This window comes from Panicum virgatum, chromosome 3K (assembly GCF_016808335.1).
Source record: "Panicum virgatum strain AP13 chromosome 3K, P.virgatum_v5, whole genome shotgun sequence".
In the NCBI taxonomy this organism is placed as follows: Eukaryota; Viridiplantae; Streptophyta; class Magnoliopsida; order Poales; family Poaceae; genus Panicum; species Panicum virgatum.
Window position 1 is genome coordinate 24,661,053 of NC_053138.1, and position 24,444 is coordinate 24,685,496.

The following is a 24,444-nucleotide window of genomic DNA, read 5'->3' on the forward strand; positions in this document are numbered from 1 at the left end:
AGGCGAATCGTCTCCGCCTCGCTCAAGGGTAGCGAACCTACCCTCGAGCGGGGCGAATCGTCTCCGTCTCGCTCAAGGCCACCCCTCGACGAAGAGGACAAACGGCCCTTCTGCTCACCCGCCCATCGTACGGAGGCATTAAATGCCAACCACTCCTCCACAGCGCCCAGGTCAGACGGCGTCAGACCGCCACTCCCCACAGTGGCTGTGACCGGAGTCCCGTCCACCAACTTCGGTCACTGCTCCGCCATGCCGGACGCTGTGGCAACACTGTGGGAACCTGCGACGCGTTACGAGACGTGCTCGGCACAGCTCCCGTTACTATTCTGCCAACTCCTGCTGTCCGGACTCCACCTCACCACACCTACGGCCCCGGACCTGTCCCCTGCTCGGGAAGGGATCCGGCGTCGCCACGTGTCCCCCAAGGAGGGATGCTCAGCACTAGCAGCCGGAAGCCCGGACCTCCCCCCTCGAGGGGTCCGGGACCTCCACGTGACTCCCGGACCCCCTTAGCGCACGTGCTAGCACTCCACCCAGGGGGGCCCGGGACCGCCACGAGCCCCACTACCGCTGGCGCACATATATATGCAAGACCCTGGCCTGCAGGGCCCACAGAACGCCGCCATGCCACACCTGGAAGATGGTACACACTACAGCGATGACCATGCCGCCTGCTGGGGCTGTCAGGACGCCGGCGCGATCTCCGCAAGGCCGAGGACGATGCCCAGGACGACTGCCACGCCCGACGTCATACCTCACAGTGTACTTCCCACAGTGCTCGACCACTGCACCCCCGCGATTCGGGGAAAAAGACGACGACTTCCACGATCACCTGTGCATGTACACCGTCCCTCCTTGTGTCTATAAAAGGAGGAGGCGGGCTTCCTTTAAGGGGGTCGCGGTCGGACCCATTCGATAGTACGCAACACTCAGCACCACTGAGCCCTCGATATTGGCACATGCCTCAATCAACTCCTTCTCTAGCAGAGACTTGGGAGCTTCCCTCCCTCTCTCGCCTCGCCTGTACCCCCTACTACAGGCACCTCCGGTGCAAGATAATACAGTGCCCTCGCACACCCCCTTGCTGGACGTACGGCCCCGCGGCCGGAACCAGGATAAACCCGTGCGTTACTGTGTTGCCTCTTGCATCAACATCTGGAACGAGGAAACACGCAGCAACATTACTAGTTGGGTCCGGACCGCCGGGTCAGGACACCGACAAGTTCATATAAGGCCAATCTCAGTGGGAGTGTCATAAGAGTGTCATGGACGTTAAATTTGATAACATGTATCAATAGCATAAGGAGAGAGAAGAGAGGAGTGTCATGAAATATGAGAGGAGTGTCATCACCATGATACTCCACTGGCACAGTTCTTAAGATTCCAGTCTAGGTAACTGTGTCGATGACACTCCCACTGAGACTGGCCTAAGAGCATCATATGCATGTTTGATCAACTTTTTGCAGCACTGCTCAATAGGCAAATCGTGAAGGAGAGGAAATAGCCAAGGGTAAAGAGAATGGTTTGTGTTAGTCTCACGGTATTATGGCGCATCACATTAATATTTTAAGAATGAATTTGACCTAAAAACAAAAGCCTGAGACACTAAATTGGCCTTCTTAAAAGTTGAGGGATGAATTGACCATCGGAGTGAAGTTGAAGAATCAGAACGTCTCTTTTGCCTTAAGAGAACATACCAAGAAAAAAAACTGTTGATATTATTTCCATATCTTCTTGCAGTGGCGTAGTTGCAAAAATGTTATCGTCATATCAAAATTTACATCCGGGCGTTGGTTCTCCTCGCTATTGATGATGCTCCGGGCGTCGTCGATGGGGAGGTGATTTTGGTTCTCCGGGCCTTCTCCGGCGCTGATGGCGGCAACGACGTCGACTCGCCGGAAGACTCTTGGAGCAGGTTTGTGCTCTGTTTCCTTCTTGGATTGGAGCTTTTGCGCTTCCCTTGGGATGGCTTCTATATCCGCGTCGACGGGCTCGTCGGCGGTGGATTTTCCTTCCGATTGGGCCGCTATGCTCTTCCCCTGCCTGATGTGGATTGCCTGGAGCTTCTTGTGCTTTCCTCAGAAGCGTATGCAATGTGTTCTGCAGCACAGAGAAGATGGCGACGAGGGTGTGAAAGATTGAGAAGCTTGACGGCCGATGCTCTTTCATCGCGGATTTCTTGCGGCTTTCCCATGCGAGGTGTCGGCTTCTTCATCTGGGTTAGCGGTGGCGTTGGTGGTTGTGCTCGCCGGCGTGTTGCGTGGCTTCTCGAGTCCTTGCACATGCTCGCTGGCCTGAGGCAGAGGATGATGGACCTCGATGTAATTTTACAATTACGTAGGGGCCCTTTCGTAAAAAGGGGTGCACCTGTACCTGCTTCTTGGCTTTTAATGTGATGTTTTCCCTTTTCGCAAAAAAATATCAAAATTTACATCCGTGAAAATAATGTATGAACCCCATGGTCCATAGGCATTGTAGAGGTATGATCTCGACCATTGGATTTGGACGAGGCAGTCCTAATGTCCCGACACGTAGAGACGCTGCCAAGCATGGCAGTCCAAGGCACGAATTCCCAGCGGAGGAGGTCAACCCAGCGCAGCGCCGCATTCGGCACAGGACTAGAGCGACAGGCCCGGTCGAGTTCACGGTTCAACGCTAGCTCACCGTTCAAACCACATCAGCTAGCGTGTCAGGGCTCGCATGGATCGCCAAGCTCGATGCACGACGAGTGCATTGCGAGACGGGACAAAAAGCCGCCCGGTCAAAACCGACGCGGAGCCGCCTCAGCTCATTCCTCCTTTGCTGCTGCTGCTGGTGTTTTCTGGGGCCCAGCTCATTCCTCCATTTCATGAAAGCTAGATACGACAGCGGATGATGGGCGCGGGGTGGTACTGGTAGCAGGTGCAGTGAGCTTGGTCTTCGCCACCTGAGATTGAGCAGACTCTCAGAGTCAGAGCCTCAGAAGTAGCTTTCATGGAATCATCACTGCCAGGAATAAAAGTTTGGATCGGTCAGGAATCAGGATGGTTCAAAGACGCGTCAAGAACAGTGAAAAGGAGTGTGGCGGCCTCTAGATTCTTTCAGCTGACCACTTGGAGCTAGCGGAAGAGCGGATCAGGACGGGAGACTCTGATCAGCAGTTGAGAAGACGAACCATAAGAGTTTTCAGCAAGGGATGAAATCCACGCTTGTGCAAGTTTGGTGAGATAATAAGGTTGGTGTCGCCAAGCTTGCAGAAATGAAGTCTCAGAGAACAGCTCAGCTGGGATGCATAATAATAAAGCCGAAAGATGAGAACTGCGGCGCATTCACACCAATGCAGATGCAGTCAACAAAATCAGTGAGACTGTGAACTGGCTCTCCTTCACTCCACCAGTCCACTGTCCAGCGGGCTTGGCCTGCCCGTGGTCAAGAATCAACTGCAAAGTCAGCTAGTGGGGGTCACTTTCAGAGTTTCAGAACATACAACAACTGGTCTCCAAATGATTAAAAGGACAAAAACTTTCGATCTCAATTATTCTTTTTCAGCCGCACATGATGGAATTCAACGAAGACAACCGTTGCAACAGCCAAGCATCCTTAACGGCCTCAATGCTCCAGTCCCAGCCATGGACCGGCGACCGGCGAGGTCTTCTGGCTCCGGTCGCGGTAGTCATCGGAAACCAGAAAAAACAGCAGAGATGCTCTTCAGGAATCTGGATGTGTTCCCACTAGAAACAATGCAAGCGTCAACGTTCCAAGAGTCAATTCAAGAAGCAAGCAAAGAGTTTGTCATGCTTGCAAACAAAGAGATGATGGATATCTTGTTGTTGGATGCCTTGAACTCCTTGAATGGTGGACCCGGAATTCAACCCCGGGGCATAACACGGTTTAGGACACCTAACTGAACATAAATCCAGTGGCAGTTTAGAGCAATCTGGCACCCGTACTCTAGAAGAATGTGAGGTGCAATGCAAGATGATGACAAAGGCTAGGTGAGATGCACATTAAACATTTTCAAAGAAAAATAGCTGAAGAAGAATTACAGTTGGAAGAGAATCTTGCATTTGGAATTTACAGACAGGACTGTGCACCATACAATGTCAGATGAGGCTGTGGCACAAACACACGAAAATATGGCACCAATGGGGCTAATTCTTTGACTAAACAATTTCTCTTACATGACGGATCGGGAAAAAAGCTCCCAATCAAGGCAGTCAGTCAAATGCATGATGGGTGTCATCTTGCTTGCTGTTTGGGTGCGCCACCATGAGTATGAGTTAAACAGCCTTGCAATCCAAATTGCTCAAACATTTTCTGAATCCACAAATATTTCACTAGTGAGTTTCTGCTTGAGATGGATGTGCAGCCTCGGTAGCAAACACACTACGTTCAATCACATCTGATGCACTTCTTGTAAGTACATCTGATGACATGTCCCAGTTCCCACTTCGCCGATCCCAGCTTGAGTGTCGTACCCGTACATCACTCCCAACTGCAGGAATATATGATTCTGCACCTGTCACAAGTTTTGCACTGGCTATTCCTTCCATCTCATTGCTGCGACGGCCTCCCATTTCTACATCAACATCCTCATAATTTCGCCGCTGAGAGATCTTCAAAAAATCACTACCAATTTCAAGATCATCTTCAACTTTAGACCGAGGACCACCATCTGGTTCCTCTTCAACCTCCCTACCAAAGCTAACTGTAGGAGGTCGCACTTCCTCTTGTGCATAGGCTCTGAACTTGTGTTTAGAAGGTTTTGTCTTACTACAGAAGACTTCTAGGAAGTTATTCAGACATCCTTGATTATAGACATTAGGCCTGTTGTCTGATCTGTATCGAAAATTCTCATATGTAGTCTGCAAAATGAAAGCATCAGAGACAGAAACTGCAGAATTGCTTCATTCATTGTACAGCTATTATCAATGGTTGCACAGATGATAAAATGCTTTTGCTATAGATATAAACTAGTAACCTAAAATCCTACATAACAGAACATAAACACAAGTAGTCGGCAGCTGATCTTCTGGTTTTCTTAACCGTAACTGGGACTATTTAGTTTCTAAACATTAAATGGTCAAACCTAAATAACACTTCTGGCTAGCATTTGATTAGCCACATATATATCTTAAAGAACTAGCATTAATGAAAATAGATCCGTGGTCAAGCAAAAAATGAAGAAGAAGAAATGAATTACTCAATTTTGTATCAAGAAACTAACCTGGTTGGTGCTAATGAGGTATAGATGAAATCCAGTAAGCCCACCAACAAACCAGAGAGCAATGAAACAATATATCAAAAGCCCCAAAGAAGCTGGAGAGTGTTTGAAAGCCTTCCATACTGTCGGATAGCCCTCATCCATGAGAAACTTGATGTACAAGGCTGACATTGCAAATACATAAATGCAGAGAAGAGTCGAGGAAGAAACAAACATGAAAAAGTACCGGTAATTGCGCTGCACAATGTAAAAGTGAGCCAATAAAGATCAGGTTAAAAGAAGGCAACAAAAGAGAAACTAAAGCAAAATTTCCTAGAGATTGTAATGAATCATTATTTCAACATATAAAAGTTCTGAGCAGCTGTCACTTTGAACTAAATGTTTCCGGTAGCTGATATTGTGATGGAGGGGATTTTAGTGTGATTACAGAATTGAATAGTTCTTTTGCTAGCGCATGATTTATACAAAATTACAAACTATCATGGAGCAGTAATAAAATGTGAGTCATGCACATTGTACTAGTTTCCACAGGATCATTAGCAAGACAATTGAGCACTCATATTTCCACTCCTAGGATTTACCACCATTTATGCACATTTGATTAACTGGTCAGGATGGAATAAGGTCAGATTCCACCTAATGGAAACATAATCATGTGCCTATATTAAGCCTACAACAATAAGTACAGAAACATGTTACATGTCCACCAAGTATACAACATAAGCATGATTTAGGCGTAATGATGAAGCGTATCATGCTTATAACAAGGAAATACAGCAGACATACAGTAGGTATACCAAATAGGTAACAACAAGAGCTGTATTGACCATGTAAAGTGGTGCCAAAAACATTTAAAATCTTGCTATGATATGATTGTTTTTTCTTAACCTATCTTATTTGTCGGGTATCACGATTAGGGACACCCTAATCGGGGTACTAAGATCACCCTAAAAACGCAAAACACACGTTAGGCAACTGGGCCCACGAAGGCTCACGGCCTCATTCCAACTTGGAAGAAAGGAAACGACTCAAAGAAGCCCGGTATGCGGCCCATTCGCATCCCCCCTCGAACCCGCGGAGCGATCTCCGCCTCGCTCGAGGGCTCCCATCGGGACCCTCGACTGCGACCCGCATCTCCGCCTCGCTCGAGGGTAGTGAACCTACCCTCGAGCGGGCAACTCACCTCCGCCTCGCTCGAGGCCACCCCTCGGCGTAAGGGACAAACGGCCCTGCCGCTCACCTGCCCGTCATACGGAGGCATTAAGTGCCAACCACTCCTCCACAGCGCTCAGCACAGACGGCGTCAGACCGCCATTCCCCACAGTGGCTGTGACCGGAGTCCCATCCACCAACTCCGGTCACTGCTCCGCCATCCCGGGCGTTGTGGCAATACTGTGGGACCTGCGACGCAGGACGAAGCGCACTCGGCACGGTTCCCATCACTATTCTACCAACTCCGGCCATCTGGACTCCACCTCATCACACGTATGGCCCCGGACCCGCCTCCCGCTCGGGGAGGGGTCCGGTGTCACCACGCGCCCCCTCGAAGAGGGGTGCCCATCATTAGCATCCGGAGGCCTAGACCTCCCCCCTCGAGGAGTCCGGGACCTCCACACGACCTTCGGACCACCTTAGTGCGCACGCCGGCACTTTGTCCAAGGGGGTCCGGGACCGCCACGTGCCCCGCTACCGCTGGTGCGCGCAAGACCCTGACCTGCAGGGCCCACGGGACGCCACCACGCCACATCTGGAGGACTGTACACCCTACAACGACGACCACGCCGCCTGCTGGGGTTGGCAGGACGCCGGCGCGATCTCCGCGAGGTCAAGGACGATGCCCAAGACGACCACCACGCCCGACGCCATGCCCCACAGTGTACTTCCTACAGTATTCGACCACTGCACCCCCGCGATTCGGGGGAAAACGACGACTTCCACGTTCCACTGCGCATGTACACCGTCCCTCCTTGTGACTATAAAAGTAGAGGCGGGCTTCTTTTAAGGGGGGCGTTAGCTACCATCGCCACCTAGGTCGGTCGGCTCTCTAGGCATTACACCGCTCACAGAGCACACACTCGCTCCTAGCCCTAACAACGCTACTCGCCACGCTCAGCTTCTCCCCTAGCAGAGACTTGGGAGCCTCCCTCCCTCTCTCGCCTCGCTTGTACCCCCTACTACAAGCACTCCGGGTGCAAGATAATACAGTGTCCTCGCACACCCTATTTGCTGGACGTACGGCCCTGTGGCCGGAACCAGGATAAACCCGTGCGTTACTGTGTTGCCTCTTACATCAACATCTGGGACGAGGAAATACGCAGCATTTACTAGTTGGGATTCGGACCCCCGGGTCGGGACACCGACAGTTGACGCGCCAGGTAGGGGCGGCTGCGTGACATTTTCTCTTGTTCCCATTTGATCTCCAGGGATGGCGGGCAGATCCAACCCATTCCCCATGGGCGTCTCGGATCCGCTCCCAGCGGGATACGTCATCTGGTTCGGGAGTCTCGAGTTCAGAGCCACCGGCAGCGGTTACCTCATGCAGCTCCTCTTGTCCAGACGCAACCCCGTCACTCCGACTTCACTAGCCCGGCGCAACAGGCGCTCGGGCCAGTATTCGCGACAAGCACGTGCGGAACGGCGCCGTGCGGCACGCCACAGCTCCCCCATATGGGTTGAGGCTGGAATGTCGCAACTCAGCATCGCGGCCAACGGGGCCACCGCTTTGTCATCACACGCCTCGGTGTCGTCTGCGCCGGCACCATCATCTGCTGCAGCACCAGTGCCTCCCAGGGGAGGCCTCGACCTCGCCGTCGCCCTTTCCCTTCGGGATGCGCAACGCTGCCACCTACGCCTCTTCAATCAGCACTAACTTCACCGAATATGAGGATCTGCCGGGTCATCATCTTCTATCGATCCGCAACCTCATCGCGTCGTCTCCTGACGAATCCTACCCCGAAACGGCGAGTTCGATCGCCGACGACATCAACTTCTTCATGAACAACTTCACGGCCGAGGAGGCCGACGACTACTCCAGGGTCCGCGATCCCGACGCTTTCCGCTCATTCCAGCTCGCGACGGCTTATTGCCTCACCTGCTCTGAGGACTCCAGTGAGGGGTAGTACAATCCCACTCGGGAGTGCTTCATGGCCGATCTTGCGGACGAGCAAAACGACAACGCCTCGGGCGACGACGGGGACGGCAGGGCGGACGCACAGGCGAACCAACCGGCGGTGCCGCCAACGGCCCCTTCTTCGTCAAGCTCGGCGTCGCGACAAGCACAGCTGGCACAACTCAAAGAGCTTCAAGCCAAGCTCGACGAGCAACGCCGGCAGACACAGGAGCTGCGCACCGCACTCGAGCAGCAGCGCACCGCGCGTGGTGCACATGCCCAGGCGGCGGCGCGCGTTGCCCGGGAGCGCATCCTGGCTGACGACAATGTCGACAAACCTCCGGAACTGAAGACGGCCGGCGAAAAACTCGTCGCTGCGGCCTACCTACTCCAAGCCATGCCCGAGCCGTCGACGCCTTCGGGTCGCAACCTGCGCCGCGGGGCACAGGCGCTCATCGAGCAAGCTGCCGTGCAGCAGGACGAGAGCTCTGCGTCTCGTATGCGCTCGAAAGCCCCAGAGCAGCCCGGTGGGACTGCGCGCCAGGACTACGAGGCTTCGGTGCACACTCCACCAGCAGGGAAGGGCAAGGCAGCCGTAGCGCCCGGTGCGAAGGCACCCTCGGTGCACGACCGCGAGGGAGCGACTCCACGACACGAGCGGTCACGCCGATGATGGCGACGCCCGCTACATCGTCGGCGGCAGGAAATACACCCCTCGACGGGGTGGACGTTTCGACCCCGAGAACGACAGGGGCGAGTCACCAGAGCCTCCGGGCACCCGGGTGTTCAGCCGGGAGATTCGTACTGCATCTTTTCCCCCGGGCTTTCGACAGCCCACCACCCTCGTCAAGTACTTGGGCGAGACAGATCATGTGGCCTGGTTCAATGACTATCGCCTAGCATGCCAGCTGGGCGGTGCAACGGACGACGCGGTCATCATCCGCAACCTTCCTCTTCACCTTGCCGACGCCACACGAACGTGGCTCGAGCACTTGCCCGCGGACCAGATCCACAACTGGGCCGACTTAGTCAAGATCTTCGTGGGCAACTTCCAGGGCACATACGTGCGCCCTGGGAACTCCTGGGACCTCAAAGGGTGTCGCCAGAAGCCCAATGAGTCCCTGCGTGACTACGTGCGGCGCTTCTCCAAGCAATGCACCGAGCTCCCCAGCGTCACCCACGTCGAGGTCATCAACGCCTTCCTCGAGGGTACGACGTGCAGGAACCTGGTGCACGAGCTTGCGAGAAGCCGACCCGCCAACACCAACGAGTTGTTCGACGCCGCCACAAACTACGCCGCCGGCGAGGAGGCTGTTGGTGCCATTTTCAACGATAAGCCGAACAAGCGCAAGGAAGATGCGCCCGCGGAGGGCAGCAACGCCAAGCCCAACGCCGCCGCCAAGAAACAGAAGCGGAGGAGGAAGGGAAAGAAGCCGGTCCCTCCGAACCAGCGCGGATCGGGGCAGGCAGAGGACTCCGAGGATGCCTTCACTGCCGCCCCGGACCGCAAAGGACCTCGAGCCCCCCTCGAGGCGGTAGCGGCCTGTTCGACGACATGCTTAAGAAGCCGTGTCCTTACCACCAGGGCTCGGTCAATCATACCCTCGAGCAGTGCGAGATGCTCAAGAGGTATTACAACCGCGTCACGCATCGCGACGAGGACAAGAAAAAGGATGCTGGCGACAAAGGTGGAGATGACGAGTTCCCCCCGGTGGAGAAGGCCTTCTTCATCTTTGGAGGACCAAAGACGAACATGAGCTCTCGGCAGCGCAAGCGTGAGCGCCGGGAAGTCTTCTCCGTCACCAAGGTCACGCCATCCTACCTCGACTGGTCGAAGGATACCATTTCCTTTGGCCGCGAGGACCACCTCGACTACGTCCCGCATCCGGGACGGTACCCGCTCGTTGTCGACCCCATCATCGGCAACACCCGCTTCTCCAAGGTCCTCATGGACGGAGGCAGCAGCCTAAACATATGTACGCCCACACCTTGGAACTCATGGGGATTGGATTGGACAAGCTTCGCCCCTGCAAGTCGCCATTTCATGGCGTTGCGCCGGGGAAGCGCGTCCAACCCCTTGGCTAGATCGATCTGCCTGTCTGCTTAGGCACGGCAGCCAACTTTCGCAAGGAAGTACTCACCTTTGAGGTGGTGGGGTTTCGGGGATCTTATCATGCCATTCTTGATCGTCCCTGCTACGCCAAGTTTATGGCCATCCCCAACTACACCTACCTCAAGCGGAAGATGCCGGGTCCGAAGGGCGTCATCACCGTCGGCTCTTCGTTCGAGCACGCCTACGAGTGCGACGTCGAGTGCGTTGAGCACGCGGAGGCTCAAGCGGAGGACGAGGCCTTCGCAGCCACCCTCGACAGAATGGCAAGCGAGGCTTTGGACTCCACGCACCGACACGCGGGTAGTTTCGAACCCGCCGAGGGTATCAAGAAGATGCCCCTCGACCCGAGCCACCCCGACGACAAGGCGTTGCAGATCAGCGCCACCCTCGACAGCAAATAGGAAGTGGTGCTCGTCGACTTTCTCGGCCATCGCTCGGATGGGACCGATCCGAGACCTAAAGGGGGTACAGAGGGTCATGGGATGCCTAGCGTCCCTCAGCCGGTTCATCTCGCGCCTCGGCGAGAAAGACTTACCCCTGTATCGACTCTTGAGGAAAACCGAGCGCTTCACGTGGACCCCCGAGGCCCAGGAAGCCCTCGACAGGCTGAAGGCATCGCTCACTCACGCCCCCATTCTCACACCACCCACGGACGGCGAGCCCCTCTATCTGTACGTAGCTGCGACGACCCAAGTGGTCAGCACGGTGGTCGTTGTCGAGAGACAAGAGGAGGGCCATGCTCTGCCCGTCCAACGGCCGGTGTACTACATCAGCGAGGTGTTGTCTGAAACTAAGACACGCTATCCGCAGATTCAGAAGCTGCTCTACGCAGTGGTTTTGGCTCGGCGCAAGCTGCGCCACTACTTCGAGGCACATCCCGTCACCGTGGTCTCGTCTTTCCCTTTGGGAGAGATAGTCCGCAACAGGGAAGCCGAGGGTAGAATTGCCAAATGGTCTGTGGAGCTGATGGGAGAAACTCTCACCTACGCCCCCCGCAAAGCGATCAAGTCCCAAATCTTGGCCGACTTCGTGGCTGAATGGACGGACATTCAGCTACCCCCACCACAAATCCAGGCCGAATGCTGGACCATGTTCTTCGACGGGTCGGTGATGAAAACCGGCGCCGGTGCCGGCCTCCTTTTCATCTCACCCCTTGGAGATCACATGCGATACGTGATACGACTGCACTTCCCTGCGTCGAACAGCATGGCGGAGTACGAGGCCCTCCTCAGTGGCCTCCGTATCGCCATCGAGCTCGGCGTCAAACGCCTAGACGTGCGCGATGACTCCCAACTCGTCATCGACCAAGTGATGAAGGAGTCTAGCTGCCACGACCCGAAGATGGAGGCATACTGCAAAGCAGTGCGCCGCCTCGAAGACAAATTCGATGGCCTAGAGCTCAATCATGTCCCGCGCAAGTACAACGAGGACGCCGATGAACTAGCCAAGATCGCGTCGGGGCGGACCACCGTTCCCCCGAACATCTTCGCTCGCGACACCACCAAGCCCTTCGTCGAATTCAAAGATCCGACGGAGCCAGGCCCCTCGTCCACCGGGCCCTCCGGCGAGAACCCCCCGGTGGACGAGGTCGAGACCATGGACATTGACTTCGGGACCTCCTCCGTGGACAAGGCCGAAGCAATGGAGATCGACGAGGCCCCCACTTCGCAAGATTGGCGCGCCCAGTACCTTGACTAGATGATTCGAGGGGTCCTACCCTCGAACCGCGCTCAGGCGCGACGCCTTGCTAGGCGGGCCAAGTCTTTCGTCCTGATCGACAACGAGCTATACAAGCGCAGTCCCTCGGGAGTCTTGCGGCGATGTATCCCCACCCCCGAGGGCAAGGAGCTGATCCGCGACATCCACGCTGGCGTCTGCGGCCACCATGCCGCGCCACGTACCCTCGTGGGTAACGCGTTTCGGCAAGGTTTTTACTGGCCCACCACAGTTGCCGACGCCACCGACGTCGTGCGGACCTGCGACGGATGCCAATTTTACGCTCGAAAAACACACCTCCCCGCGCACGTTCTGCAGACCATCCCCATCACATGGCCTTTCGCTGTGTGGGGACTGGACCTCGTCGGTCCGCTGCAGAAGGCGCCCGGGGGCTTCACCCACTTGCTGGTGGCGGTCGACAAATTCTCCAAATGGATCGAGGCTCGACCCATCGGCAGGATCAAATCCGAGCAAGCGGTTCTATTCTTCACCGACATCGTCTTCAGGTTCGGGGTCCCGAATTCGATCATCACCGACAACGGCACCCAGTTCACAGGCAAGAAGTTCTTGGCGTTCTGCGACAGTTTCCACATACGTGTGAACTGGTCGGCTGTGGCACTCCCACAGACGAACGACCAAGTGGAGCGTGCTAATGGCATGATCCTCCAAGGACTGAAGCCAAAAATCTTCAACAAGTTGAACAAATTCGGCCGGAGGTGGCTCACGGAGTTACCCTCGGTCATTTGGAGCCTGAGGACGACCCCAAGCAGAGCCACGGGCTTTACCCCGTACTTCCTCGTCTATGGCGCCGAGGCCATACTCCCCACGGACTTACGGGTCGCCAAGGCTCAAGGCATACCAAGAGCAGCAGAACCAGCGAGCCCGCGAAGACTCATTGGATCAAGTGGACGAGGCTCGAGACGTGGCACTCCTACACTCTGCGCGCTACCAGCAGTCTTTACGAAGATATCAAGCGCAGAGAGTCCGGCGCTGAAACCTCAACAAAGGGGACTTGGTGCTGAGGCTTCGATAAGACAGCAGGGGCCGCCACAAGCTCTCACCGCCATGGGAGGGCCCGTACATAATCGCCGAGGTGCTCAAACCCGGCACGTACAAGCTGGCGAACGACAAAGCCGAAGTCCTCACCAACGCTTGGAACATACAGCAGCTACGTCGCTTCTATCCTTAGAATTCCGAGCTATTTGTACATCGTTTGTACTCGCATTCTCGATTTCCCGAAATAATAAAAAAGTACGCTTTACTTGTTTATTTTTGGGAACCTTCCGGACCCTCGAGGGCTCGGATGTGCTCGAACACTGAGGTACGCCTGGCTTTACCCTCGGCAAAGCCACGCCTCCCTCGGGGGCTACTACGGGGGGAACCCCCGAACGTCCCCAAAAATCGCCAACGTTTTTTTCGAAAAACTTCCGTCTCGTCTCTAAACTTCTCGTACACTTGGGAAAAACGGACGCGAGGCATAAGCAACTACGGTACGGGGCCGGCCGAGTCGTGGGGCCGCCTACGCCTCCGGGATACGGCACCCCCACACCACCCCACGCCTACGTCGCTTATGAACGCGAAATTCCTCGCAGAAGTTTACCTAAGTCGCGTAAGAGAACACGGAAGTAGAGTAAAGAAAACGAAGGTTCGAACGCACAAGGCCTTGATGGGCTACACTGTCGATTTCAACGATTTAACGAAAATGAATTTCTTTATTCATAAATATAAAGTGCAATTACAACGAACACTAATCTATTACATGGGCTTCGAGGCCCAGCCTATCTACAGGTTGTCATCCCCCCTCTGTGGATCTGCGACAGCGTCGAATTCAGCTATCGGGGGGATGTCGGCTTCGAGCTTCTCGGCAAGCACCGCGGCGAACTCCTTGGCGGCTGCGTCGGCGTCGGCGTCGTCCATGATGGCTGACGCGGCATCCGCATTGGCGTCGTCTGGAACCACGTACCCCAACGACACTCTCTGTAAGTCCATGAGGTGGTGCGTCGAGGCCACGGCAAGGGCGCGAAGGACACCGAGGCGGAAGGTGCTCTTGGCATGCTCAGTGATCCGGCCACCTAGCGCTCGCAGGCGGCTTATCACCGAGCTACCAGATACAGCGCCCTCCCCCTCGAGCTCCTGGCACACGCTCACGGCGGTCCGCTCGAGGTCAGCGTACTCCGTTTGAGCCGCCATGAGCGCGGTGCCTACCGCCTCTTTCGCCGCGGTCTCATCCGCCACCCTCTGCCTCAGCTCTGATCAAAGGAATCAAGATCAGCTGCGAAAAAGTAAAATCCAACTACTGCGAAATTTCGAGTACTTACCCACGATGCTCTTCCGCGCCTCCTCCCTCTGGATTCGGCGGCCTCCTCGAGCGAGGACAAGGAGTTTTCCTTCTCCCTGAGGGCGGCCTCCACGTTCTGGATGGCCACCTCCTCCTCGAGGGCTTTGCCCTTTTCCTGGAGGGTCCCGGAGAGCGTGACGACGGTCACCTCTTTCTGGAGAATTTCGGTCTCCTTTTGCTCAAGCGCCGTCCTAAGGCGTTGCAGCTCGACAGTCTGCTCCTCGACTTCCCGAGCCTTCTGCTCCGCTGCGACCCTCTGGACGTCACGCTCGCCGGTAAGCCGCGCTAACTCCTCCAGCGCCCGCTGACGCGCCCCCAGATCCGTCATCCTGGTGTTGGCCTCGATGTTCTTGTGCACCAACTCAGCATTGTGCTGCCCGAGCCAGCCTATCTGGGAGTGCAGCCGGGTCATCTCGGCGCTCTTTCTGCGCGAGATATCCTTCAGCCGCTGCGGAAGGGAGGGCGTGGGTAAAGCAAGCAAAGTTAGGGCCAAAAATATGAACGATTCTCGGGGAGGAGCTGCTTACCTGGCTGATCTGGTAATCCGTCGTTCGATGGAGCTCCAGGGCGCGTTCGAGGAGGTTCTGAATCTGAGAACCTGCCTCGTACTGCGCCTACCAGACGGCCTCCTCCTCTCGCTCATTGCGGAGGACCTCCGGGGGGACCACGGACTGAACGATTGCCCCGTGCTGGGCCCCCCGGATGCCCCCTCGTCGAGCACCTCTGCACAGGCCAACGTGAACTCAAGGATCTTGTCGGCGGCGCTCGCCGCATCAGCGGGGTCGATGTCTCTTGAATCCCCGTATTCCCCGCTCCTGTCCGGCAGCTGCACCACCGGGATCGCGATGTCCATCGCCGCCTGCGCCGCCACCGTCGGTGCTGCCGTTACCGCAACAACACCCCCGTCCTGGGCCTCTCCGGGCGCCAAGACGCGGGTTTCCTCCACCATCGGCGCCCTCTGCGCCGACTCCTCTGCGACTCCCTCGACCACAGTCCTCGGGGGCTCGGGGACGAGGGTCTCCACCTCCGACAGGCCAGCGGGGCGCTCCTGCGCACCCCCACCAGATCCTTCCTCGACGACCAGCCGGGCGGCGTCATCTGCGCCACCCCGGCCGGCATCCCCCGCGGCGTCGACCGGAGCGGTTGCTTCGGCTCCGCTCTGGCCAGCGTCGCCCCCGTTCCCCGGCGCTAGAGCCTGTTGCGCCGCTTGAGTCCCTCGAGCCATCGCCGCCCGCAGCTTCGCGGCCTCCGTGTGCGGCGTGGCGCGTGCCCCGGTCTTGAGGGCTTTGACCGGCGCGAGCGGGGCTGCATCCTTGGCAGCGGCCCCGGAGCTTGAAATCGGTGAAGGAAGGTCGAGGTTAGCAGGATTGGAGGAGCGATCAAATAAACACGACAAGTAGAACCAGACACCGGGCACTCATACTGCGCTTGCCCGTGCCGCTCCTTCGGGCCAGCGGCACACCGACGCCCCTCGACGCCTGATCCGAGGGTGTCACCCTCGGAGCAGGCTGAGGCCTCGGGGCCATCTGCGCGGACGTCTCCACGCTCGCCGCGGACCCATCTCCGCCCGTCGACATCGTGGGCGCGGGGACCCCCTCGCCCGTCGCTGGCTGGGGCGACCTCCGCTCTGTCGCGGGCGCAGACGATTCTCCACCCACCGCCGGCGAGGGTGACCCTCGACCCGCCGCCGGCGTGGGCGATCTCCGCTCCGCCGTCGCCAGCGCCTCTCGCCATCCCCCTGATAGACCGGCGGGGAACTCGCGCCCGCCGCCGCCTCGTCGTCGCCCGGGGGGTGAACCTCGGCATCCGAGGTCTCCTCCTAGTCGTCCGTGGATTCGGGCGTGGCTGGCCGCGGTTTCCCCTCCACGCGTGCAATCTTGCACGCCTTGTCGTGCCTCTCCTTCCTTTTCCTCTTCCTCTCGGCCGTCGCCTCCGCCGCGTTTTTTCGCTTCTTCACCACCTCTGCGTGCAGGCGGTTGATTTGGCGTTCTTCCGGGACCGGAGGCCTCGAGGGGTGGCACTTCAACCCCTGCAAAATACAACCAAGTAGAAGTCAAGAGGCGGGGAAAGGAACAGCACAAGACAACAACGAATCCGGAATCGAGACTCACCAGAGAAATGTACCCCGGCTCGGGGCGCATCTTGATCCTCCAAAGATCTTCGGGGTCATTGGGGAACTCTGCCACCGCGCTCCTCGCCCTCCGGGCAGCGATGTCTCGGGGGTGCAGCTCGACCGCCGTCCTCGAGCCCGAGGCCCGGGCCCCGGGGGGTGAGCTTGAAGATCGGCAGGACCCTCTCCATGAGAGGGATCACCCTCTGCCGGTGGAAATTCGCGATGACGGCAGCCGCCGTCAACCCTCTTCGATCCAGGCGCTCCAGCGCGTCGGTGAGGACCTTGAGCTTGGCTTGCTGCGCTGGGGGCGATACCCCCAGTCCCACTTCTCGAGCCTCTCCCGGAGCACCCTGTTGGTGAACGCCGGGAGCTTGCTGCTGAAGTTGCGCAGATAGAACCACCCTCGGCTCTACCCGGCGTTGTTTGTTGTCATCTTGTTGGAGATGTACAAATTTTTCCAGCTTGGGCGCAAGTGGAGCGTCAGGCCGCCTGCGCGCGCTACCTCTTTGCTTGGTTTCGCACGTGCTCGACGAAGAGCTCGCCGCGGAATAGGTGGATCCACAGATCCCAGTGCGCCTCGATCCCTAAATATCCCTCGCAGACGGCGACGAAGACCGCCGCCTGCGAGATGGAGTTGGGGCTGAAGTTGTGCAGCTCCGCTCCATAATGGTCGCACAATGCCCGCATGAATCGCCCCACGGGAACGCCGAATCCCCGCTCGTAGAGCCTCACGAGGCTCACGACGTAGCCCGCGGGGGATTCGGCTCTGTCTCCTCCGGTCGCGGGGAGATCCACGCTGGCGCCCCTGAGTCGGGGTTCAGCGGGAGCTGCCTGTCCTCGACTAGCCGCTCCAAAACCGCCTCGGTGGCGGTGGATCTCCCCCATGGCAACGGCTCCTGGATGTCCGCCATTGCTTTAGACCAAGGGGAACGCGGGGAGGCAAGCTCTGCGGTGGCTAAGGTGCGCTCTCGCTTTCCTTCCTCAACTTCCTCTCGCTCTCGGCTACGTGCTCAGAAGGCAAAAGAGGCGAAGAAGGCAGAGGAGGCGAAGGCAAATGGCCAGGTGAGCCCAAAACAACCCCTTTCTCCTCGCTTTATTTCACCGCAGCGGACGGGTCCGCCGCCACGGCTAGAATCTACCGCATTGAATGCGGTAGATTTGGCTGTCGCTGACGGATAGGTCCCGCGACCGCGGAGTCTCCCACACGCGCACTCGGCAATAATTACGGTGCGGTAATCGACGGGCGCAGCGTGACTGTTGCGCTGTTCCATCCGTCAACCGCCGCCCACGCCGCTTCGCCTTCCCGAGGTAGATGACTGAAAAGGCGCGCCCGCACCGCACCAGACGAACCGGGCCACGTAGCCCACGACCGGCGAAAAACCCGCTCGCGTGACCCGCGACTCCACGCCGTTCGCGAATTGTGACGGAATATTCCTCCCGGGGGCTCTTTACCCTCGAAGGAATCGCATTCCGAGGCCTTACTGATCAGGGGTTCGAAGCCTGGCCCGTCGAGGGTTCGACAGGCGCCCCAAATCGCCAAAGTCAGGGACTGCATGGATGTGCCGGACAAGCTATCCTCGAATGCGGAGTTTGAGACATCCTACGCAGTGTTCAAGGCCAGTCGAGGGTGCCTAGTAGGGGGATCCCGTCGAGGGAGAGCATCGAGCCCTCGGACCCTATCGAACGGGTCCGAGCCCCGCCTAGCGAACCTTCGCAAGCGCTTTATGTGACGTGTCCATGGACCACAAGCCGACCCTTATCGAACGGGGCACGGACGTCCGCTTGAACTACCCGCTAATAGCTCACTGAAGCAGCCATAGCTCGCGGCCCGGGCATGGGTAGCATGGTGCGCTTCACCCCTCCTCCCTGCGGAAGGGCGACGAGGGTCGTAATCAAAGTCGAGGGTTCCCCTGAACGCCTTCACGAGGGCCTGGGCTCGGGGGCTCCTCGCACACCGCGGCTCAGGCCGCACCCTCGAATAAGTCGACGACCGTCGATTGTGAAGTTCTGCGTGTCTAACCAAATCCCCTACTATTAACGCGCCCCCGCCTGATAGTTAAGCTGAACGCCGGGTCGCTGTACCAGCACTGAGAATGCCAAGGGCGGCTGAAAGAGTGCCGATGCCGGCTGAAAAAGACGCTGGACGGCCACCCCAGTGAAGCAACCCAGCGGGGCGACGTTTATAGTCCTTGGACGAGTACAAACTCTCCTCCAAGGCCTCGGGGGCTACACCCGCGGGTGCCCTGACGCGCCCCCACGAAGGAAACTTCACACATATTCGAGAACTGAAACCCTCTCAATTCCCCTATACCCTTGGTCATCCTCCCATGAAGGAGAAAGGGACCTTATTGCTCGATGCAAATAAAGATTGCAAAGGGTTACAGACGCGAAGCAGTCGAAAGATACAAACACGTTGCCACCTGCGTGGCAATTTTCCCTGTCTTGGGGAGGATCGAGCGACGAAGAAAAACACCAAGCCCCTGGCTGACGCGACGGCCAGGCTGCTAGGGATGCGAGGAACAGCCCCAGGCCGCACGGGTCCAGCAGGATGCTCTCCTCGCAAGCTTTTTTCTAACATCTCCTCCACCGAAGACTATGCGGGGGGTCGAGCTGGCGGACAGCACCCTCCACACCGTCTTCCCGAGAGCAACCTTGTTGCCGGGGGGACGATGCGAAGAACAGCCACCAAACTTGGCATCAGTGCCATGGTCAGGCGTCTCCATCCCCCTTCAGGCTAGGGGACATCACAGAAGCAGGACCCCATGGGCCCAATGCTCTTCTGCTGATCCCACTGAAGCTAAGGGATGGTGCGCACGCCCTCTCCGGCTTTCCCCCGCCGCTCGCAAGTATTCTTTTAGCACCAGAACCTAAAAAAGCCAGGCCGCCCCATCTGGGGGCCGGTCACGAAAGGCAAAAGAAAACATTACAAGACTTAGGCAATGCTAGAAGAAAGGCAGGGAAGTTGGAGAGGAAGAGGAGTCCCACGACTCCTATTTATAGCTCCGTCGGGCGCCAAGCTTCAAAGCCTGTCGAAGGGCGAAGGTTTGGGTAGCCCGTGATGGCACGGCACTCCACGAGCAAAAGGTGCCCTCGGTTACCGTGCCGAGACGCGACGCGACAAAATAAAGACGGGTCCCTGGACGCTAAGCGGCAAAGCATCGGCCCAGACCGACCGCCCTCGAACGGCGCGTCGCAAGGCGACCAGGGAAAGCGGGGCAGAGGCCCTGAGCGCGGGGCAGCGCGACGAAAGCGCCAGCTGCGGAGCAGCAGGCGCCATCGTCGCCCTAGCCCACTCAGCACGCGGATGCGTCTCGTCCCCGGAACAAACCAAAAAAAGACACGCGCCTCGAAGTACTCTCCCCGCAGGCGCATTACCCCGACCGATGAGTTGTCACACCCGCTGGGCTGGCACCCAAGTGCGCCTGGCGGGTGCACAGCACCGACTGATCACCTTAAGGGGGAAAATCGCCGAAATACCCTTTGGTCGAATCCCTTGACTCAGACCAAAGCCTCGACGGCTACTGTCGGGTACCACGATTAGGGACACCCTAATCGGGGTACTAAGATCAGCCTAAAAACGCAAAACACATGTTAGGCAACTGGGCCCACGAAGGCCCACGGCCTCCTTCCAACTTGGAAGAAAGAAAAGGATTCAAAGAAGCCCAACATGCGGCCCATTCGCATCCCCCCTAGAACCCGCGGAGCGATCTCCGCCTCACTCGAGGGCTCCCATCGGGACCCTCGACTGCGCCCCGCATCTTCGCCTCGCTCGAGGGTAGCGAACCTACCCTCGAGCGGGCAACTCACCTCCGCCTCGCTCGAGGCCACCCCTCGGCGTAAGGGACAAACGGCCCTGCCGCTCACCTGCCCGTCGTACGGAGGCATTAAGTGCCAACCACTCCTCCACAGCGCTCAGCACAGACGGCGTCAGACCGTCATTCCCCACAGTGGCTGTGACAGGAGTCCCATCCACCAACTCCGGTCACTGCTCCGCCATCCCGGGCGCTGTGGCAATACTGTGGGACCTGCGACGCGGGACGAAGCGCGCTCGGCACGGTTCCCATCACTATTCTACCAACTCCGGCTGTCTGGACTCCACCTCATCACACGTATGGCCCCGGACCCGCCTCCCGCTCGGGGAGGGGTCCGGTGTCGCCACACGCCCCCTCGAAGAGGGGTGCCCATCATTAGCAGCCGGGGCCCGGACCTCCCCCCTCGAGGAGTCCGGGACCTCCACGCGACCTTCGGACCACCTTAGTGTGCACGCCGGCACTTTGTCCAAGGGGGTCCGGGATCGCCACGTGCCCCGCTACCGTTGGTGTGCGCAAGACCCTGACCTGCAGGGCCCACGGGACGCCACCACGCCACATCTGGAGGACTGTACACCCTACAGCGACGACCACGCCGCCTGCTGGGGTTGGCAGGACGCCGGCGCGATCTCCGCGAGGTCAAGGACGATGCCCAAGACGACCACCACGCCCGACGCCATACCCCACAGTGTACTTCCTACAGTATTCGACCACTGCACCCCCTCGATTCGGGGGAAAACGACGACTTCCACGCTCCCCTGCGCATGTACACCGTCCCTCCTTGTGACTATAAAAAGGAGATGCGGGCTTCCTTTAAGGGGGACGTTAGCTACCATCGCCAGCTAGGTCGGTCGGCTCTCTAGGCATTACACCGCTCACAGAGCACACACTCGCTCCTAGCCCTAACAACGCTACTCGCCACGCTCAACTTCTCCCCTAGCAGAGACTTGGGAGCCTCCCTCCCTCTCTCGCCACGCTTGTACCCTACTACAAGCACTCCGGGTGCAAGATAATACAGTGCCCTCGCACACCCTCTTGCTGGACGTACGGCCCCGTGGCCGGAACCAGGATAAACCCGTGCGTTACTGTGTTGTCTCTTGCATCAACATCTGGGACGAGGAAACACGCAATATTTACTAGTTGGGATCCGGACCCCCGGGTCAGGACACCGACATTATTATACTTCAGATGAGCTCAAAAGAAGACATCAGACAGCACCAGATCACACAATTTCATTGTGAATGTCCAATCCAGATGTAAAAGACAAACGCACTAGAGGCATTATATCGTAAATTTAGAGCCAATGGATCTGTACCATTAAAAGATCCTAAAATTAGATATATACCATCATTATCTCACTGACATGTGAGGCTCACATGAGTCAATGACATGTGGGTCACGATGGTATATATCTAACTTTGGGGTCCTTTAATGGTACAGATCCAATTTTTCCAATTTTCAAAGGAACACACTATAAGCATCGATGATCTACAGCAGAACTACTAAGGTTAAACAAACAAGAGCACATATTGGTGTGCATATAACTTTAGTTAACGAAGCTCAAATTTATGGGTTTGTCACACAATCCAACACCAAGCAAAACCCACACAGAAAAACTCATACAAGGCTACTCCAACATCCCTCAAGGACTTTGATATCATGCTTACACAAAATCAAACCTTTTGAATTCACTCCTTACTTTTTTGTGCTCTAAAATAATTGAAGTCACCTTAACCAAAAGTAGGTTGACTAGCAACACACCTTATACCAGTATGAAGCAAATGAATTCATAAGAAATAATCGGAGGGCCAAAAAATCTTGCGCAACTCGTCTTCTGGGGTGTAGTCATTCCAGTAATTAAGATTGTGAAAGTTACATGCAGAGAAATAAAAATAGCATGTTTGGGTTCTCTTCATGTTTGCGAAAGTACAAAATCATGAGCATTACGATAGCTTTAGTTGAAAATTAAGATTATTTACCTGTCCAATGCATTGACCAACCCAGGGGCAATGATGGTCAAAGCGCTCCACGCAATTGTTGCATATTGAACAATGTGAGCACCGAGGCGGCCGGTAAATCATGCAGGTGTCGCAATACTTCACTTTCACGACCATCCCATTAACCATTACTTCCTTTACACGGGGGAACTGCAGCCTCCCAGGCGTGCCCCCAGACAATGCGTTCCCATATGAAAACTCTTCCTCCGGTGGGTGCGCTGCGCGAGGCACGATCCCAGGATCCTGAGCTGAGGTAATCAGGAGCAGCACAAGCACCTGCAAACGTACACAGAAGAAAACACAATGTTCCGTGGTCAGTGGAGTGCATAACCCCAAATGCTCGTTGATTAGCACCGGCTGGAGAGTAATGAATCAGCACAGAGAACTCACATAGATCATAAACACTACCGCTACCGCAGGAATCGCATATCCCGCATTGTAAGCCGGGAAATGGTGTCGGAGATGCCGAGCAACAAGCGCGCAGAATACCAAGACCGGGACCACGATGAGCGAAACGGACAGGATCAGGGACTTGGCGTCAGGTCCGAATATGAGCCTCCCACCAAAGAGGAATTTCTGCAGGCAGCGAGCGAACCATGTCAGAATGTAGGAACACCTCACATTGACGCTTCTGCACACACACAGAAGAGTCACACAACCCCAGCAGATAACATGATAGCAACACAACCAACGCATCCAAAGCCATCCACTGTTCCTGCCTGGAAGCGCCAGGAACAGTAGGCCGCATTCTGACTGGCACAGTACAGGCAAGCAGGCCTACCAAACGATACAGCAAGGAGCGGAATTCCCCAAGAAAGAACCGGACAGCACAGGCTCAACCCGGATTCCCAACCCACGAAGCCATAGGAGGAGCAGAGGAAAGAGAAGGCAGGATCTTTACATTGTTCCCTTTCCAGGCCTCGTACACCCGCTGCGGCCGCGCCATGGGTGGGCGAGTGGTCCGGCTCCGGTCAGCGCGGCCTCATCCGAGGCGGCGTCCTCCCCAGGCCCGGCGGCGAGGACGACGGACGGAGTCGACACGCGCACGAGGAAAGGGCGATTTGAAAAAGCAAAAGCGGAAGAATCGTTGAGGCAGGGGAGCGGGAGGAGGGGAGGCGGCGAGGCCGAGCAGAGGAGAGGAAAGCAACGCTGCTTGCGTCGCCTTTGTGCGTGGGGGAACGGGAAGGGGAGGACGTGAGGTGTAAAACGAAAGTTTTTCTTTTTGAAAGGGAAAATGGGGAGTAGTAGGATATTACGAGAGACAAGCTGGCAACGGGGGACCCGGACAAGACTCGAGAGGGGCCGACGAGGGGTCTCCACTCTCCAGGCTCTCCGTGTTCTTCCACATGACCCCTTGTATTTTGTAAAAATAAACTGCACGTGTATGGAGGTTCCTTCCTTCCTTTAGAGGGAAAATACATGTTGCATAATTTTATATGAAAGCGTTGTAAAGTGGAAAATGCTCTACCATTCAAACGGGACTTTACTGATAGTGATAGTTGTCTGTTCAGTAGCTACGGTTGGGGTGGGGTGGGGGCGAAGCCAGCTAGGATTGACACCTGGATCAGCTCCATTATAACGATGGTTCGACTTAGGATAAACAATACTTTGCTAAGGAAATACAAGATTTCATCGGGCCTTACCTGACCTTATTAAAAGGTCCTACCTCTGCTCATGACCAGAGAAAGGTTAGAGATTTCAAAAAAAAAATCAAGTTAGAGTAAGGCTAAAGTAATGACGTTAGAGAAAATACATATGTAATACAAGAAATAGTCATAGGGCACACGTGGACAATAATGAGTCCAAAAATGACTACAAACCAAAATGCAAGGTGTGTATTTGACTTACTGTCCATGACACGTCATGAAAGGATGTGAGCTTGAAAAAGGTAACAATAGAGTTCAAATTATCAGGTCGAGTTCCTGAAATTGCTGACCCTTTTCTCTCAAATCAGAACAAGCTACCCAAAGATCTGTCATGCTGAAATGCAGACATGTGCGAGGGGCTGCACGCACTCCGGCCCGGCAGATACTTCTATGCACCGGG

The 24,444-nt window shown here is 56.4% G+C and overlaps 1 protein-coding gene across 1 annotated transcript; it reads right to left on the reverse strand.

The window, feature by feature from the left end:
- Nucleotides 1–3,984: 3,984 nt before the first annotated feature.
- On the reverse strand, nt 3,985–23,602 carry LOC120698571 (protein S-acyltransferase 8-like). Its single transcript, XM_039982253.1, has 5 exons — nt 23,300–23,602; nt 22,789–22,974; nt 22,381–22,674; nt 5,207–5,440; nt 3,985–4,844 (listed from the first exon to the last, which is right to left on the reverse strand). The coding sequence occupies exons 1-5, from the start codon at nt 23,342–23,344 to the stop codon at nt 4,317–4,319; spliced, it is 1,287 nt and encodes a 428-aa protein (XP_039838187.1). The 5' UTR covers nt 23,345–23,602; the 3' UTR covers nt 3,985–4,316.
- Between the last annotated feature and the right edge of the window lie 842 nt (nt 23,603–24,444).

Coding starts and splice junctions, on each gene's coding strand:
- LOC120698571 (XM_039982253.1), bottom strand. CDS start 23,344: ATGGCGCGGCCGCAGCGGGTGTACGAGGCCTGGAAAGGGAACAAT. Junction 22,975..23,299: donor AGGCCTGGAAAGGGAACAAT/GTAAAGATCCTG, acceptor CGCTGCCTGCAG/AAATTCCTCTTTGGTGGGAG. Junction 22,675..22,788: donor CGGTAGTGTTTATGATCTAT/GTGAGTTCTCTG, acceptor GTACGTTTGCAG/GTGCTTGTGCTGCTCCTGAT.